The 13740-nt window shown below is 54.7% G+C and overlaps 1 protein-coding gene across 17 annotated transcripts in view; it reads right to left on the bottom strand.

Annotated features, from left to right (window-relative positions):
* The window catches only part of PPFIA4 (PTPRF interacting protein alpha 4), a 53506-nt gene that overhangs the window by 19747 nt on the left and 20019 nt on the right, over positions 1–13740 (bottom strand). For 16 of the 17 annotated variants that reach the window (XR_006345117.1, XR_006345118.1, XM_043924707.1 and 13 more), the window contains 13 exons: positions 13219–13410; positions 12804–12950; positions 12414–12548; positions 10499–10582; positions 8299–8430; positions 7929–7991; positions 6923–7014; positions 4750–4858; positions 3012–3220; positions 1315–1555; positions 830–865; positions 473–606; positions 5–171 (listed from right to left, as the gene is read on the bottom strand). Coding sequence is in view for 15 of the 17 variants with exons in the window: in XM_043924707.1 (XP_043780642.1) it covers positions 5–171; positions 473–606; positions 830–865; positions 1315–1555; positions 3012–3220; positions 4750–4858; positions 6923–7014; positions 7929–7991; positions 8299–8430; positions 10499–10582; positions 12414–12548; positions 12804–12950; positions 13219–13410 (1741 nt within the window). In the remaining 2 variants the exon portion in view is untranslated. The remainder of the gene's footprint in view (positions 1–4; positions 172–472; positions 607–829; positions 866–1314; positions 1556–3011; positions 3221–4749; positions 4859–6922; positions 7015–7928; positions 7992–8298; positions 8431–10498; positions 10583–12413; positions 12549–12803; positions 12951–13218; positions 13411–13740) is intronic. The other variant, XM_043924705.1, reaches the window with a different exon arrangement.

Raw genomic sequence — 13740 nt, 5'->3', positions numbered from 1 at the left:
AGACCATGGCCTGTGGGTCCATCCCGGCTCGGCTGGATCAGCCTGCCTTTCTCCTTCTTCCCAAACAGGCGGCCGATGGATGATTTGATGCCCTTGCGCTTGGCACCCTTGTGCAAGGAGTCCTGGCTGCTGTTGCTGCTGCTGGGGTTGCTGCCTGGATCCTCCAAAGCACTACAGGATGACAGCCAGGATGGGGTGGGATGAGAAGAAATATACTTAATTACAGCATGAGAGATGGGAGCTAGACTTCAGGAAGAACTTACAGTAAGTGTCAGAATTGAAAGGGCAAGGGGGTATGACCAGAGCACGGGACCAAAAGAGGCATGGAAATGTCCTTCTCTCATGGCGTTTCAAAGAGAGGTGAGATGTTCAGACACCTGGGACAGGTGAGACTCAGCCTGTTCAGAGGCAGAGAGAGGGACAAGATAAACTTGGGGATGGAGAGGCTTGAGATGCGGTCTGCTCCATTTACCTCTTGCCTTCTTCCTGGCTCCGGGCTGGGTGGCCAAGCTTTTCTAGCTGCAGTGTCCTGGGTGAGGAAGGAGGAGAAGTCTCACATTTTATGGTGGCTTTATCCTCTCGGTTCTCTTCCCAAGACACTGGTGACTGAACAGACAGTGGAGCCGTCAGGGGGTAGAGGGAGAGATCGGGGGCCTGCTGACCCAGCCCAGACAGGCGGAGGGGCGTGGAGACCGGCAGAGGGGAGGCCCCAGGGCCTCTCAGAGTTCAGACTCAGACTCAAGGGCCCAGGGGGGAGAAGTCGAAAGGGAAATGTGGGGGAAAATTAACAGATACCCTGTTAGTACCTGGGTCATCAGGCAGCACTCACCAGCAGCTTCCTCCTATGCTTTCTTAAGTCACTGGGCTGGAAGAGAGAGTGAAGGGTGAGCTTGGACTCACCTTTTGGATGCTTGAACGTCTACTCTAAGGGAAACCCAGTGGTCTTGGGATGAGAAGATAGAACTCAGTGCCTTATACAGGCCTGAAGAGAATATCACAGCAAAGCAAACCAACAAAAAACTGGCTTGAAAAAAAATAAATCAGGGCTTCCTCTGAAAGAGAGAAAGACCTGTGGGCACTGGGTGAGTTTCTTAAGCATTATCCAAGGGGAGAGGGCAAGAAAGAAACTACGTAGCTCTTTCCAAACCCAGAAGGACCTGCTGGTGACCTGGCATGCCAAGGTCTATACACATCATAAGAAGAAAATGCTTTGACCCAGCTGAGAGTGAGCCCTGCAGTCAACTCCCCTCGGTCAACCCTGAAGCAGAGCCTAGTGATGACAAGGTTGTTCATCAACTGCCCCGAGTCTCTCACCAAGGTCATGACCCCCATTCGGTCCAGGTCCTGGGCAGCACTGCGGGAGGTAAGCTTAGGTGTGGCACGGCCGCTGAGTGGAGGGGATGCGCTGGCCAGGGACAAGGCAGTCAGAGAGGTGGGGATGGAACCTCGTTTGTGCAGCTGGGTCAGGTCTAGGGCCTCCATGCTGCCACTAGTCACTCGAGTTTCCAGCTCCTCAGCACGGAGCTCTGTGGACTCCTTCTCTTGCTGGATCATCCTGGCAGGTAGGCAAAATCAGGCCTCACCGTTAGCCCAGGGAGGACCAGCAGGAGGCACGTGTGGGCACTGCCTGAGTCACCACCAGGGACCCTGGGTAGAAGGCGATGCTCAGGTGTATCCCAGTGTTCGGGGGCACTGCAGGGACATACAAGGCCTTGTGGGCATAGCTGGTTCTATCCCACTACAGCTTAGCAGTTTTCTTTCTGGTTAACCAGCCTAATGTAACAAAACTCCCTAGTGTAACAAAAGCAGTTGCTAGGAAAGGAGGCAAGTCAATCAGTGGAATATAAACCTTCCGGGAAGTCAGAATGCTTGACCTACCACTATCTATAGGGCCTCAGTTTCCCAATATACCCAATGTCAGGAATGGTCTAAGTCAGTAGTTCTCAAACACAGAACCTTTAATTGATGCTGATCCCTGATGGAATGTCCCTGTTCCACGGAAAAATTAGAATAATAGTGATAATGTAATGTGTATGGGGGAGGCACTCAGAGAGAAATGTGTGTACACACACTCATACACACACACACACAAATATAACGATGTCAAGTATCCTCTAGAAGCAGGACCTATCTTTATTCTCAGAGCATATCTTTCCAACTTTAGGGATGTTAAAATATCCTTTCTTTGATAGAATGGCTATGATAGGAAATGGTAATTATCTTTACTGTTTCATTTTGCAGAATCAAAGTGGGCAGTCCTATGTTAGTACCCTTCTCTGTGTGTGTGTGTGTGTGTGTATGTGTGTGTCTGTGTGGTATTTTCTTTGTAGCTTGTCTGCGAACTCCAAAAGTGTGGGAGCCACTGAACCAGGTGACCCCTCCAGCCCTGTAAAGCTCTGGTGTTCTCTGCTTTGGACTTTCCCTTGCCGTTTGTCACAAACATTAACCAACTCTCTATAAAAATGGAGTAAAGTGCAGATCTTGGTAACATTCCCTGCCACTGGTTTCTGTCTGATGCTTCATTAGGGATGGAAGGCATGACACAGTGCACTGAGTTTAGAAAATTTTGAATCCTGGCTCTGCCACTTACTGCACTGCTTTGGGCAAATCGTTTAATCTATCTGATTTGTTTCCTTGTCTGTAAAATGGAAATAATACTGTCTCCTCCAGTGACTGTGATAAGACTGACAAAAGCTCTCACCCTGAGTTGGCCTCAGTATGTGGGAACTATACTTTTAGTGATTGTGTTTAGCTGTAGGAGGTCAGGAACACAGCCTCCAAAGACCTGGGAGGAAAAAGGGAGCCTGAGAAGTCAATCTGAGGTCCTGCCCCTCTCCATCAGCACGGTGCCAGAACCTTGCCTGATCCCCACACAGGGCCCCTAGGCTATGGCACTCAAGGTGCAGCTGTGAGAGAGAGGCCAACACATACAGCACCTCTCCTGCAGTGCCCAAACACAAAGAGCCTCTGTCCCTCAAGGAACCGCCCAGGCCCTCCACCCCTGCCCTAACCTGATCTCCTCATTGATAGCATCCAGCTGCTCCTGCAGCATCATGGCCAGGGTCTGGGCATCTGAGTGGCTGCTGGGGGAGACAACATCCATGGAGCCCACCAGACCCCCTGGTTCATCCTCATCCACATCAGAGATTTCACGGTCACTGTCAAAGGCAGGGGTGGCTGTCGGGACCAGCACCTCAGGCGGTGGAGATGGCTCCCAGTCCTTAGCAGAGAAGGATAGAGAGATGGGTAAGACGCACCCGATGGCTGAGGAGCAGGCCCCTCCCCACCTACAGCAGCAGCACTGACATCTCCTGGGAGGGTGTTAGAAACGCTAAATCTCAGGTACCATCCCAGACCTACTAATTCAGAATCTGCATTTTAACAAAATTCCTGGATAACTTACTTGTATGTTAAAGTCTAAGAAACACTACCCAAACTCAAGGAGGCATACAGCAGAATAGTTAGGAACAGATTCCAGAAACTGCCTTGCTTTGAATGCTGGCTCCACCAAGTCCCAGCTATGAAAGAGCTGTTTAACCTCTCTGTGCCTCAGTTTCTTCATCTGTAAAGTGGGAACAGTAACAGTATCTACTTCATAGTTAGCTCTGAGGATTAAATTAGGAAATGCATGCAAGGCACTTAGCACAGTGTCTGGCACCAAGTAAGTATTATGTAAAGTCTATCCATTTCTATGCACACAAAAGGTAAAGGGAACAAGAGAAAACCAAGCTGGCCTCACTGTCTTGTGTCTCTCAGACTTTCAGCACATTATAGAACCCTCTGGTCAACCCTCAGAGGAGGCAGCTTCCCAGAAATCATCCCAAAAACCTCTTTGGTAGACAAAGGCCTAGAAGTGCAAAGAGCACAGAACTGGGCTGGGAGAGTGAGACCAGGGGAGGAAAAGGGAAGAGCCCATCTCTAACCCTATCTTCTCTGTCCCAAACCCCCCAGGGCTTTTTTCGCACTCCTGCAGCCTTTAGACTGAGCTCCCGGGCAGCTGCTGTGTTGTTATAAACAGAAGGAGGACAAGGAGAGAGGGGAGAGAGAAAAAGAGATGATTTCAGAAGTCAACTCCCCGCCTTAGGGGTTTCCCTAAGGGCGGAGATGAATCTTCCCCCATTAGATAGGAGTTCCCTCCTTCTCTACCTCTATAGCATAGCACCCTAGAGCATGTAGGGAACCTGTGTTCAAGACAGAGCATGGTTAACAATTATGGGGCTAGGAAGGAATCAGACTTCCCCCAAAGACTGAAGTCAGTCCTTTTTTGCCCCTAATCTTTCCTGTTTCCTCTCAGCTTCCTAGGCAGACCCCACAGAAACTACATGCTTCTCAGGAAATTGCAGGAGCCATCCCAAGGGTCAGTTAACCTGTTATCCCTCCCTCACCTCCCCCATAAATCACAGCTTTTGTTTCAGAGAGCTTGCCAATTCCATCTTGGCCCTACTTCCCCCACCCGCACCACTAACACACCCAGGCACACGTGCACAGGCTTCAGCGGGGCCTCAGGGACTGCCTGGCCACCCACCAGCCCCTAACTCTTGCCCATCAGGAGGTCAAGGCGAAACACAGCTGTTGTAGCTGATGACGGCCCTAACCCCGAGGCTGCAGCTGTCACTGACATGGGGTGGGGTGGGGGGAGGATGTGCACCACACACCAGCTGTCTGTGAAACCAAAGCCAGACACGTGGCTGAACTGACCCCAAATTCCCCTGGGGAGACCCATCCGCACTCACCCCTCCACCCCCTCACCTTGGCAGACTGTTCCCGCCGTGCTGGGTAACAACGATGCAGACCTTGGGATGCGTGGGCAGCTGTGCTCAGGGAGAACCGCACATCCGTCGCACTGCCCGTGTATGCCCTTGAGTGGTGGATGGGGGAGAAGGTGAGCCCTGAGGCCTGACAGCCCCAGCTCACACCCACTGGCCCCAAAGAGCTAAGGGATCTTCAGCTTGGAGAAGAGAAGCACATGACCTTTGTAAATGATTTAAGGGTTTCCATGTAAGCAAGAGATTAGGTTTATTCTCTGGTGCTTCAGGAATGAGAATGATCCAGGTGAGTAAGTTCTAGGCAGGTAGCTTTTCAATTAATACAAGAAGAACCTTCAAACAGTGAGAGTTGGCTTATGATGCAACTGGTGGCTTTAAAAAAGCTAAGCTCCTGATCAGAGAGGTATTCAGGTGGAGGCTCTCTGGCCATCTGACAAGAATGGTGTGGGAGTGTTTATGGCACCAAGAGAATTTGGAAGGGATAATCTCTAAAAGTCCTTTTAACTCTGAGAGTCTTTGTTTCTTGGTTTTCTCCCCAGCAACTTCCTCTGGTCTTCCCCTGGACTGAGTTCCTGGCCAAAATTCAAGCCAGGCATACTTCCTATCCCCACAAAACTTCAAGAGGCCCTTCTCTAGCCCATGTATCAGAGACATGGGCTAGAGAAAGCATTCTGACTGCCCCAAGGGTCTATCCGAACCCTGAAATTTTAGGATCACAGTAAAGATCCTCTGGACTATCTGGAGCCTCCTCTGCTGACATTTCTTCCCTAAATCTTCCCAGTTGAGAACCCGAGAGAGCCCAGAGCAGAGGGACAGGGTGGGCCTACAACAGATTACACAAGGTATCTGGAGGGAGAGGGGAGTTCCTGCTTACCCCCACTGCCACTTTTCTCCGCAACTCAGTTCCAGCTCTATGATGGGGTCAGTACTTCTACAGTCAAAGCCAAGAATTCTCAGTCACTATGGAAAGCAATGCCAAATAGCTTGGTGTACTCCGGGCTATGTCTTTTTGATTGGGGTAGGGGGTTGGTCTCTTCTGAGCATCCTACAGGAAAGGAGGAGTAGGAGGAATTCCAACTACCATTTCCTGTCTCTATTCTCTGCTTCCCTCCATGTGTGCTCTGTTGCTCAGTCATGTCCAACTGTAGCCTACCAGGCCCCACTGTACATAGAATTTTCCAGGCAAGAACACTGGATTGGGTTGCCATTTCTTTCTCAAGGGGACCTTCTAGACCCAGGAATCGAACTTGCATCTCCTGCACTGGCAGGCAGATTCTTTACCCACTGTGCCACCTGGGAAGATGCTTCTCTCCATATTCCTATGCAATAATTCCTAATAAACTTGAAATTGATACCCAAGTGCCTACCACCCTAGAAACCCACAGGCTTCTCTTCAACATCTCTTTTCCTAATTTACATTCTATGCTACCCCTCTGCACATACACATACACACATTTACTTTTACCTCTCTTCAAAAAAACTGATCCCTATTTCCCTGATACAACAAGAGCATGACCACAGGGAACCTTATGAGTTCTGATCTAAGACATTTTGGTTTGTACAGAAAATATCCAGAAGCCATGAACCTTGAGTAGCACCATCCACTTCAGTCTCCTCAATCGTCACCCTGCCTCTCTGGGCAGAGAACTGAGTGCAGGCTTGACGTCTGAGCTCAATACCAAATGCTTCAGAAAATATGAAGAAAAACCCAGAAGTCCCCTAAAATGTGGGCCTAATTCAAGCATTATGTTCAGAGCCCTAAGTAAGTTATCTCAAAAGAACTAGAGTGAACCAGATACTCCAATGAGCAGGCCCTGTGGGAAATAGGTGGGCATGTAATTCAGCAGACCCCTCTCAACAGCATGCCCTCTGTCAAGGAAGCAGGAATCATGCCCTGTGTTCCACGACAGTGAGGAAGGATCATGCTGTGGTTTATTGCCTCTCAGCATCTCTCAGAGGACAGGCGCTCCCTTCTAAACTGCCCCAAGTAAGCTGGATGACTTTACCAAGTTCTCTAAACCTCAGTGTTCCACCCTGAATAGGAGAAGGACCCTGAGGTCCTGAGCAGCCTTTTGTTGGGAGGAAGTCTCCTTCCCCAGGGTCTATGCAGGTCCATCCAGGACCCCGTCCCAGCGTGCCTGGCCTCCTGAGCGTACCTGGAATGGATGCCATCCACAAATGGCCCTCCTCGACCCTTCAGTTGGTCCACCTCTTGGCGCAGTTTCTCAATCTCTTCAGACAGGCGGCCCTGTGCCAGGCAGACACACAGTAGGGGTAGGGGGAAGGGAAGGGAAGAAATGGGATAAAAGGACACAGAGAACAGCAGAGTTGGGGAGAAGAAGAAGAATGCACTACAAAGTCCAAACCCAGGGGCCCATGGCCAAGACCACAGATGACATCAGAAGAGAAGAGGTCCAACTGGAAAGTGAGTAGAAGGGTTGGCAGGGCAGGGCCAGAAGAGGGATCTGTTTGGAAGGACTCGAGCAGAACACATCTGCTGAGCCCTTCCTGCTGACAAGGCATGTCACATAAGGCCGGGTGGCAGAGGGGCCCGCAGTGAACTCCCAGACCTCATGGACATTGCTGGGGAACACACAGTGGTAATCCTCTCCAGATCACCAGAAAGCAAGAGCTTCACCAGGTTTGTGTGCATGCATGCTCAGTGGCTTCAGTCATGTCCAACTCTTTGCAACCACAGGGACTATAGCCTGGCAGGCTCCTTTGTCCATAGGATTCTCCAGGTAAGATTCCTGGAGTGGGATGCCCTTCTCCAGGGGATCTTCACCCAGGGACTGAACCTGTGTCTCTTATGTCCCCTGCATTGGCAGGTGGGTTCTTTACTCCTAGTGCCACCTGGAAAGCCCCACCAAATCATTTTGTCAAGTCCTTCACTGGGCCCTGTCTCTCTGCTACCCACTCTCTGCCCTAAGGTTATGGCTCAGTCTCTTCTTTACAGGTGGGCGCTGATGCATCCACTGTGACAGGCTTTAGTGAGGATTAGTGGGATAACATGTGTACACGGACTACCAAACTGGCTAGCACAGTTTGAGCTCAATACCACAGTGTTGGGTTTGAGAGCAGCTCCATGAAACACAGGTGTGTTCTTTCCACACAGCAAGCTCAGCCCTCCCAGGCTGGCAGGGCTGGCCAGCAACTGGGTACCTTGTGATGGTGCTGCTCTTCAATCTGCCTCTGGGAGGTCTCCAGCTCTTGGATCAACGTGTTCTGGGGGAGAACAGCTGTGAGCCAAGAAGCCTCCCTCTCCCCGCCCTGACTCCGACTCCAGCTCAGGCCACGCCGTCCCTCCCAGCACCAGCTGCCCTCGGCCTGCTCTCCAGTCCGCCCTCCCCTTCTGCGCCCGCCCCCTTCCCCTCGCCCCCAGCTGCTCTTTCACTTCACTCCGGTCCACAGCCCACTGCCACAGCCCCACCCCACCGGCTCGCCTGGGTCCCCCCACGCCTTTGTCCCCCACTCATTTCCACCAGCTCTGCTCCTCCCAGTAACCTGCCCACCAGACCGCTGCTCACAGCACCTTCTCCTCCAGGGCTGCCATGCGCTCTCTGAGGTGGAGCTGCAGGCGCTCTTTCGCCTCGCTCAGCAGCCGGTCCACCGTGTCTGACAGCCGCTTGTTGTGGGCTTCGTTCATCCTCTCCCGCTGGCGCACCTGCGCACACAGCCCCCTCACCACAGGGCCCCGCGGTCCTCCCCCCACAGCCCACCTCACCACAGGGCCCTGCGGCCCTCCCTCCACAGCCCCCTCACCACAGGGCCCCGCGGCCCTCCCTCCACAGCCCCCCTCACCACAGGGCCCCGCGGCCCTCCCTCCACAGCCCCCCTCACAGGCCCCCATGGTCCTCCCTCCACAGCCCCCTCACCACAGGGCCCCGCGGCCCTCCCCCCACAGCCCCCCTCACCACAGGCCCCGCGGCCCTCCCTCCACAGCCCCCTCACCACAGGGTCCCGCGGCCCTCCCTCCACAGCCCCCTCACCACAGGGCCCCGCGGCCCTCCCTCCACAGCCCCCTCACCAAAGGGCCCCGCGGCCCTCCCCCCACAGCCCCCCTCACCACAGGGCCCCGCGGCCCTCCCCCCACAGCCCCCCTCACCACAGGGCCCCGCGGCCCTCCCCCCACAGCCCACCTCACCACAGGCCCCGCGGCCCTCCCTCCACAGCCCCCCTCACCACAGGCTCCCGCGGCCCTCCCTCCACAGACCCCTCACCACAGGACCCCACGGTCCTCCCTCCACAGCCCCCCTCACAGGCCCCCATGGTCCTCCCTCCACAGCCGCCCTCACCACAGGCTCCCGCGGTCCTCCCTCCACAGCCCCCCTCACCACAGGGCCCCGCGGCCCTCCCTCCACAGCCCCCCTCACCACAGGGCCCCGCGGTCCTCCCTCCACAGCCCCCCTCACAGACCCCCATGGTCCTACCTCCACAGCCCCCTCACAGGCCCCCATGGTCCTCCCTCCACAGCCCCCCTCACCACAGGGCCCCGCGGCCCTCCCTCCACAGCCCCCCTCACCACAGGGCCCCGCGGTCCTCCCTCCACAGCCCCCCTCACAGACCCCCATGGTCCTACCTCCACAGCCCCCTCACAGGCCCCCATGGTCCTCCCTCCACAGCCCCCCTCACCACAGGCTCCCACGGTCCTCCCTCCACAGCCCCCCTCACCACAGGCCCCCACGGTCCTCCCTCCACAGCCCCCCTCACCACAGGCCCCCATGGTCCTCCCTCCACAGCCCCCCTCACCACAGGCTTCCGCGGCCCTCCCTCCACAGCCCCCTTCACCACAGGCTCCCGCGGCCCTCCCTCCACAGCCCCCCTCACCACAGGGCCCCGCGGTCCTCCCTCCACAGCCCCCACTCACAGACCCCCATGGTCCTCCCTCCACAGCCCCGCTCACCACAGGCCCCCACGGTCCTCCCTCCACAGCTCCCCCTCACAGACCCCCATGGTCCTCCCTCCACAGCCCCCCTCACCACAGGGCCCCGCAGCCCTCCCTTCACAGCCCCCCCCTCACCACAGGCCCCCATGGTCCTCCCTCCACAGCCCCAGCCCCCTCACAGGCCCCCGCAGTCCTCCCTCCACAGCCCCAGCCCCCTTACAGGCCCCCACGGTCCTCCCTCTACAGCCCCAGCCCCCTCACAGGCACCACGGTCCTCCCTCCACAGCTCCAGCCCCCTCACAGGCCCCATGGTCCTCCCTCCACAGCCCCAGCCCCCTCACAGGCCCCATGATCCTCCCTCTACAGCCCCAGCCCCTTCACAGGCCCCCATGGTCCTCCCTCCACAGCCCCAGCCCCCTCACAGGCCCCATGGTCCTCCCTCCACAGCCCCAGCCCCTTCACTGGCCCCCATGGTCCTCCCTCCACAGCCCCAGGCCCCTCACAGGCACCACGGTCCTCCCTCCACAGCCCCAGGCCCCTTACCACAGGCCCCACAGTCCTCTCTCCACAGCCCCAGCCCCCTCACAGGCCCCCGCGGCCCTCCTTCCACAGCCCCAGGGAAGCACCTGTTCCTACGGTGGTTCCACGCCCACCCTTCCTTTTCTCATTCTCTGGGGCTGTCTCTCCAGTGCTTCTGCCCATGCCCCCCAGCTCCTCCATGGCTCTGTCTGTCCTAGCCAGGTCCTTGCCCAGCTCCCAGTCTCCTCCTTTCCCTGTTTACAGACCATATTGCGGTACCTCCGTGGGGCAGAGAGGGGCACCAAAGAGTCCAGTCTGGTGCTCTCACCCGCGCCAGCTCTTGGTTCTTCTCCTCCAGCTGTCCCTCCAGCTGTTGGAGGTGCTCCTCAATGTTGCCATGTCGCTCTTCAGCCTGGAGGTAGGAATGGGTCAGTGCAGCTTGTAGATCATCCTTCCTCCTGCTCAGACCTTGGATCCCATGCTCCCAGGTGCCAGAGGAATCTTTGGGAATTAGGGCCTCAGGGAAAAATGAAGCCAAGCTCTCCACTTACCGTCCCAGAGCATTTTGTCCCCACCACTGCCATTCTTCCCAGGTACCCCAACCCCTGCCAGATTCCCCCACCCACACCTCCTCCTTCCTGCTCAGGGCTAACCTTGAACTATCTCAGAGCTGGCAGCTCAAGAGACTGTAAATTCTCATGCTTCCAGAAAGAATGCCACTTGAAAGTATGAGCTACCATAAATCTCTGTGCCTCTAGATAGGAGCATGGACTCCAGCCAGAGTTCAAATCCTGGCTCCTTCCAGTCCCAGCTGTGTGACATTGGGCAAGTCACTGAACCTCTGTGAGCCTTTGTCTCCTCTCTTGTGATAATAGTACCTATGCCTTTTGCAAGGACCAAAGGTCATAATCCATGGTAAACACTTAAGACTCAATGAGTACTCAACAAATGCTAGCCATGGTGATTACTTTTGTTGTTAAACTGGCCCTGGTAGAGTGGTCTCCCCTTCTGTTCATGCATCGTCAAAGATGGGGACCCCACTGTCTCTTTTGACAAGGTATTCCAGATTATTACACATCTTATAGTCAAGAAATCCCTCCTAAAAGTCCTTCTACTATAACTTCCTGAACACATTAATCACTTTGGTCCAGCCCTTCTGGTCAGTTTTGGGAGTGATGAAACCTGACTGCTCAGCATCGCACACATAATATCTTCTGCTGGACTTTAAACTCTGTTCTTCATTCCTAGGGGATGATTCCTGAAAGCCTTAGAGATCACCAAGTTCAACCCCATCATTACAGAGATGATGGCTTCATCACAGAGATAATGACACAGACACCCAATTAGGGAAGGAGTGACTTTTCCCAGATCACAGAGCCAGTCAGTGGCAGAAGTACATCTGGTCCTGCGTGCATGAGGCACAGCCAGGCTGGAGGGTCCATCTGCAGAGCTCCCAAGCTGCCACACTGGCACAATGGCCAGCCTCTCACCTCCAGAGGTCTAGGGTCTGATGCTGACTAAATATTGGTTTCCTTCTCTTCAATGCTTGAGGGGGTAGCTATGGTGATCCTACATGGGGCAACCCTCAAAGTCTCTCCCACTGTAAACACTCCTAAATTCTCCTGATTAAGCCACCACATGTCCATGCATTTACACAGCTCTTCCAGACCTAGGATGTTTTCAGCCATACACCTCCATAAAGTTAACTATCCTTTGGGTAAAATTATATTCCCTTTCATTTGTCCAAAAGTTGTAGCCTTCAAACAGCCAGAGGTAGTCCCAAGATCTAGAATGCTTCAATGACAAAAAATAAAATGCTTAGCCTAAACTCCCACCCCCTTCAGAGATGTATAAACTCTGATCATATCTCCTCTCAAATTTCACCTTTCCAGAAATGAAAGTCCTATGTTTTCCACTTCAGATTCCCCCAAAAGGAAGTATTACTATTAATCACAATGGTATAAATAATAGTAAAAATACTTTGCACTGACAGTTTCTTCTACTTCTTAAAGTACTCTTACATCTGCCCTCATGGGACTCACATACCTGTGGAGTGATAAGGGCAGGGGTTACTCTTCCATCTGACAGAGACAAGAAAGCGTGTTTCCTGGAGTCGTGCAATGAGCAGCAGCTTCCTGGCCCCAGCCCATCATGCCTCCTAGTTTCTCCACCCACTGCCTGGCTCCAGGAGAGCTCAAGCAGCAGCGGTCAGAGGCAGATTCCCAGACCCGTGGTCCACTTGCCTTGGTGAGGGCTGCAACTCTCTGGGCCAGCTCAGCCTCCACCTCTGGCAGCGTCTCGGCTTTGCGCATTGTCTGCTGAAGTTTCTGCTCGGCTACCTCCAGTAGCTCCTGCAGATATCGGGCTTTCTCCTCACACTAGCAGAGTGAGGGGTGGGAAGGACAGTCAAGAGAGAGCACTGAAGTGTCCCCCAGCCCCTGCTTCAGGAGAGAGCAGGTGACAGGCCAGGGGTCACCTTGGTTCCTGGTTACCCAAAGACACCTGAGTTCCCTCTCCCAAGGTGGGCTGCTGCACTTCAGAGGCTCTTGGGCCACCAAGGTGAGGGTCAAGGATGATCACCAGGACCTCCAGGGTCAAGTACAATGCCCCCGAGCCCCAGATGCAGGAGTTACCTGGCGATGCAAGGATTCCTTAGTGGCCAGCTCGTTCTCCAGTTTGTCGTTGAGGTCATGGATTGATGCAGCCTCACGCTGAGCAGCCAGGTAGCGCTTCTCCAGGGTGGTGATCCGCTCCTCCATGTCCTCCTTCTGGGCTAGAGCCTGAGCAGGAGAGGAGAGGGTGCTGGGGAAGGCCATGTGCCTCCGCACCAGGATGGCTGTGTCTCCTCCACACTCCCCTACCAGTTTCTGACCCTGACCCATCCCTCCCACCGCTTCTTCCCATACTGGACACCCCCAAGCGTTCAGTCTCACACTCCTCAGCCCTCGTTTGGCTTTCCCTCAATACCCAGGACATCCAACAGCTGGTTTCCTAAGTATCAAAGGCCCACACCCAGAAAGACAGCGTCAGGCCCAGGCCCCTGCTCACTTCCCGGAGGTCCCGCTGGTGTTTGCTGCTCAGCTCCTCCGACTTGAGGAGGTCCCGGCGGGCTGTGCCCAGGTCCTCCTCCAGTTCAGCCACAGTTGCTGTCAGGGTGACCAGTCGCTCCCGGGCCTGGCTCAACTCAAAGTTCTGCTTCTCCAGAAGCTCCTGCAGCTCCTCAACCTGGCCCACGTCCTCCTCCAAAGACAGGGAGCTCTCAGTCAGCCGTCAGGCGCCCCCTCCGTGCCCTGCCCCGGGAAGGGGGGCAGAGGGACAGTGCGGGCCACAGCTCTGCCCCAGCTCTAGAGCACACATCCAGGAACACCCTTCATCCTCTGAGCTCCAGGACCTCACACCAAACAACAAGCAAACACCCTCACTCTCCTGTGTCTCTCTTGAAAAGTGATCATTTCTAGTTTTACCTGCTATTTCAGTCTCTTGTAACCTAGAGAGGGCCATGGCTAGGGGAACAGAGGCTCAGAAAGAGAAGTGATCTCTTAGATAGATGGCTCCTAACAATTCAGTTAC

The sequence above is a fragment of the Cervus elaphus genome, chromosome 14 (genome assembly GCF_910594005.1).
Source record: "Cervus elaphus chromosome 14, mCerEla1.1, whole genome shotgun sequence".
In the NCBI taxonomy this organism is placed as follows: domain Eukaryota; kingdom Metazoa; phylum Chordata; class Mammalia; order Artiodactyla; family Cervidae; genus Cervus; species Cervus elaphus.
Note: the sequence above shows the minus strand (reverse complement) of the source record. Positions and strands in the feature narration are given on the sequence as shown.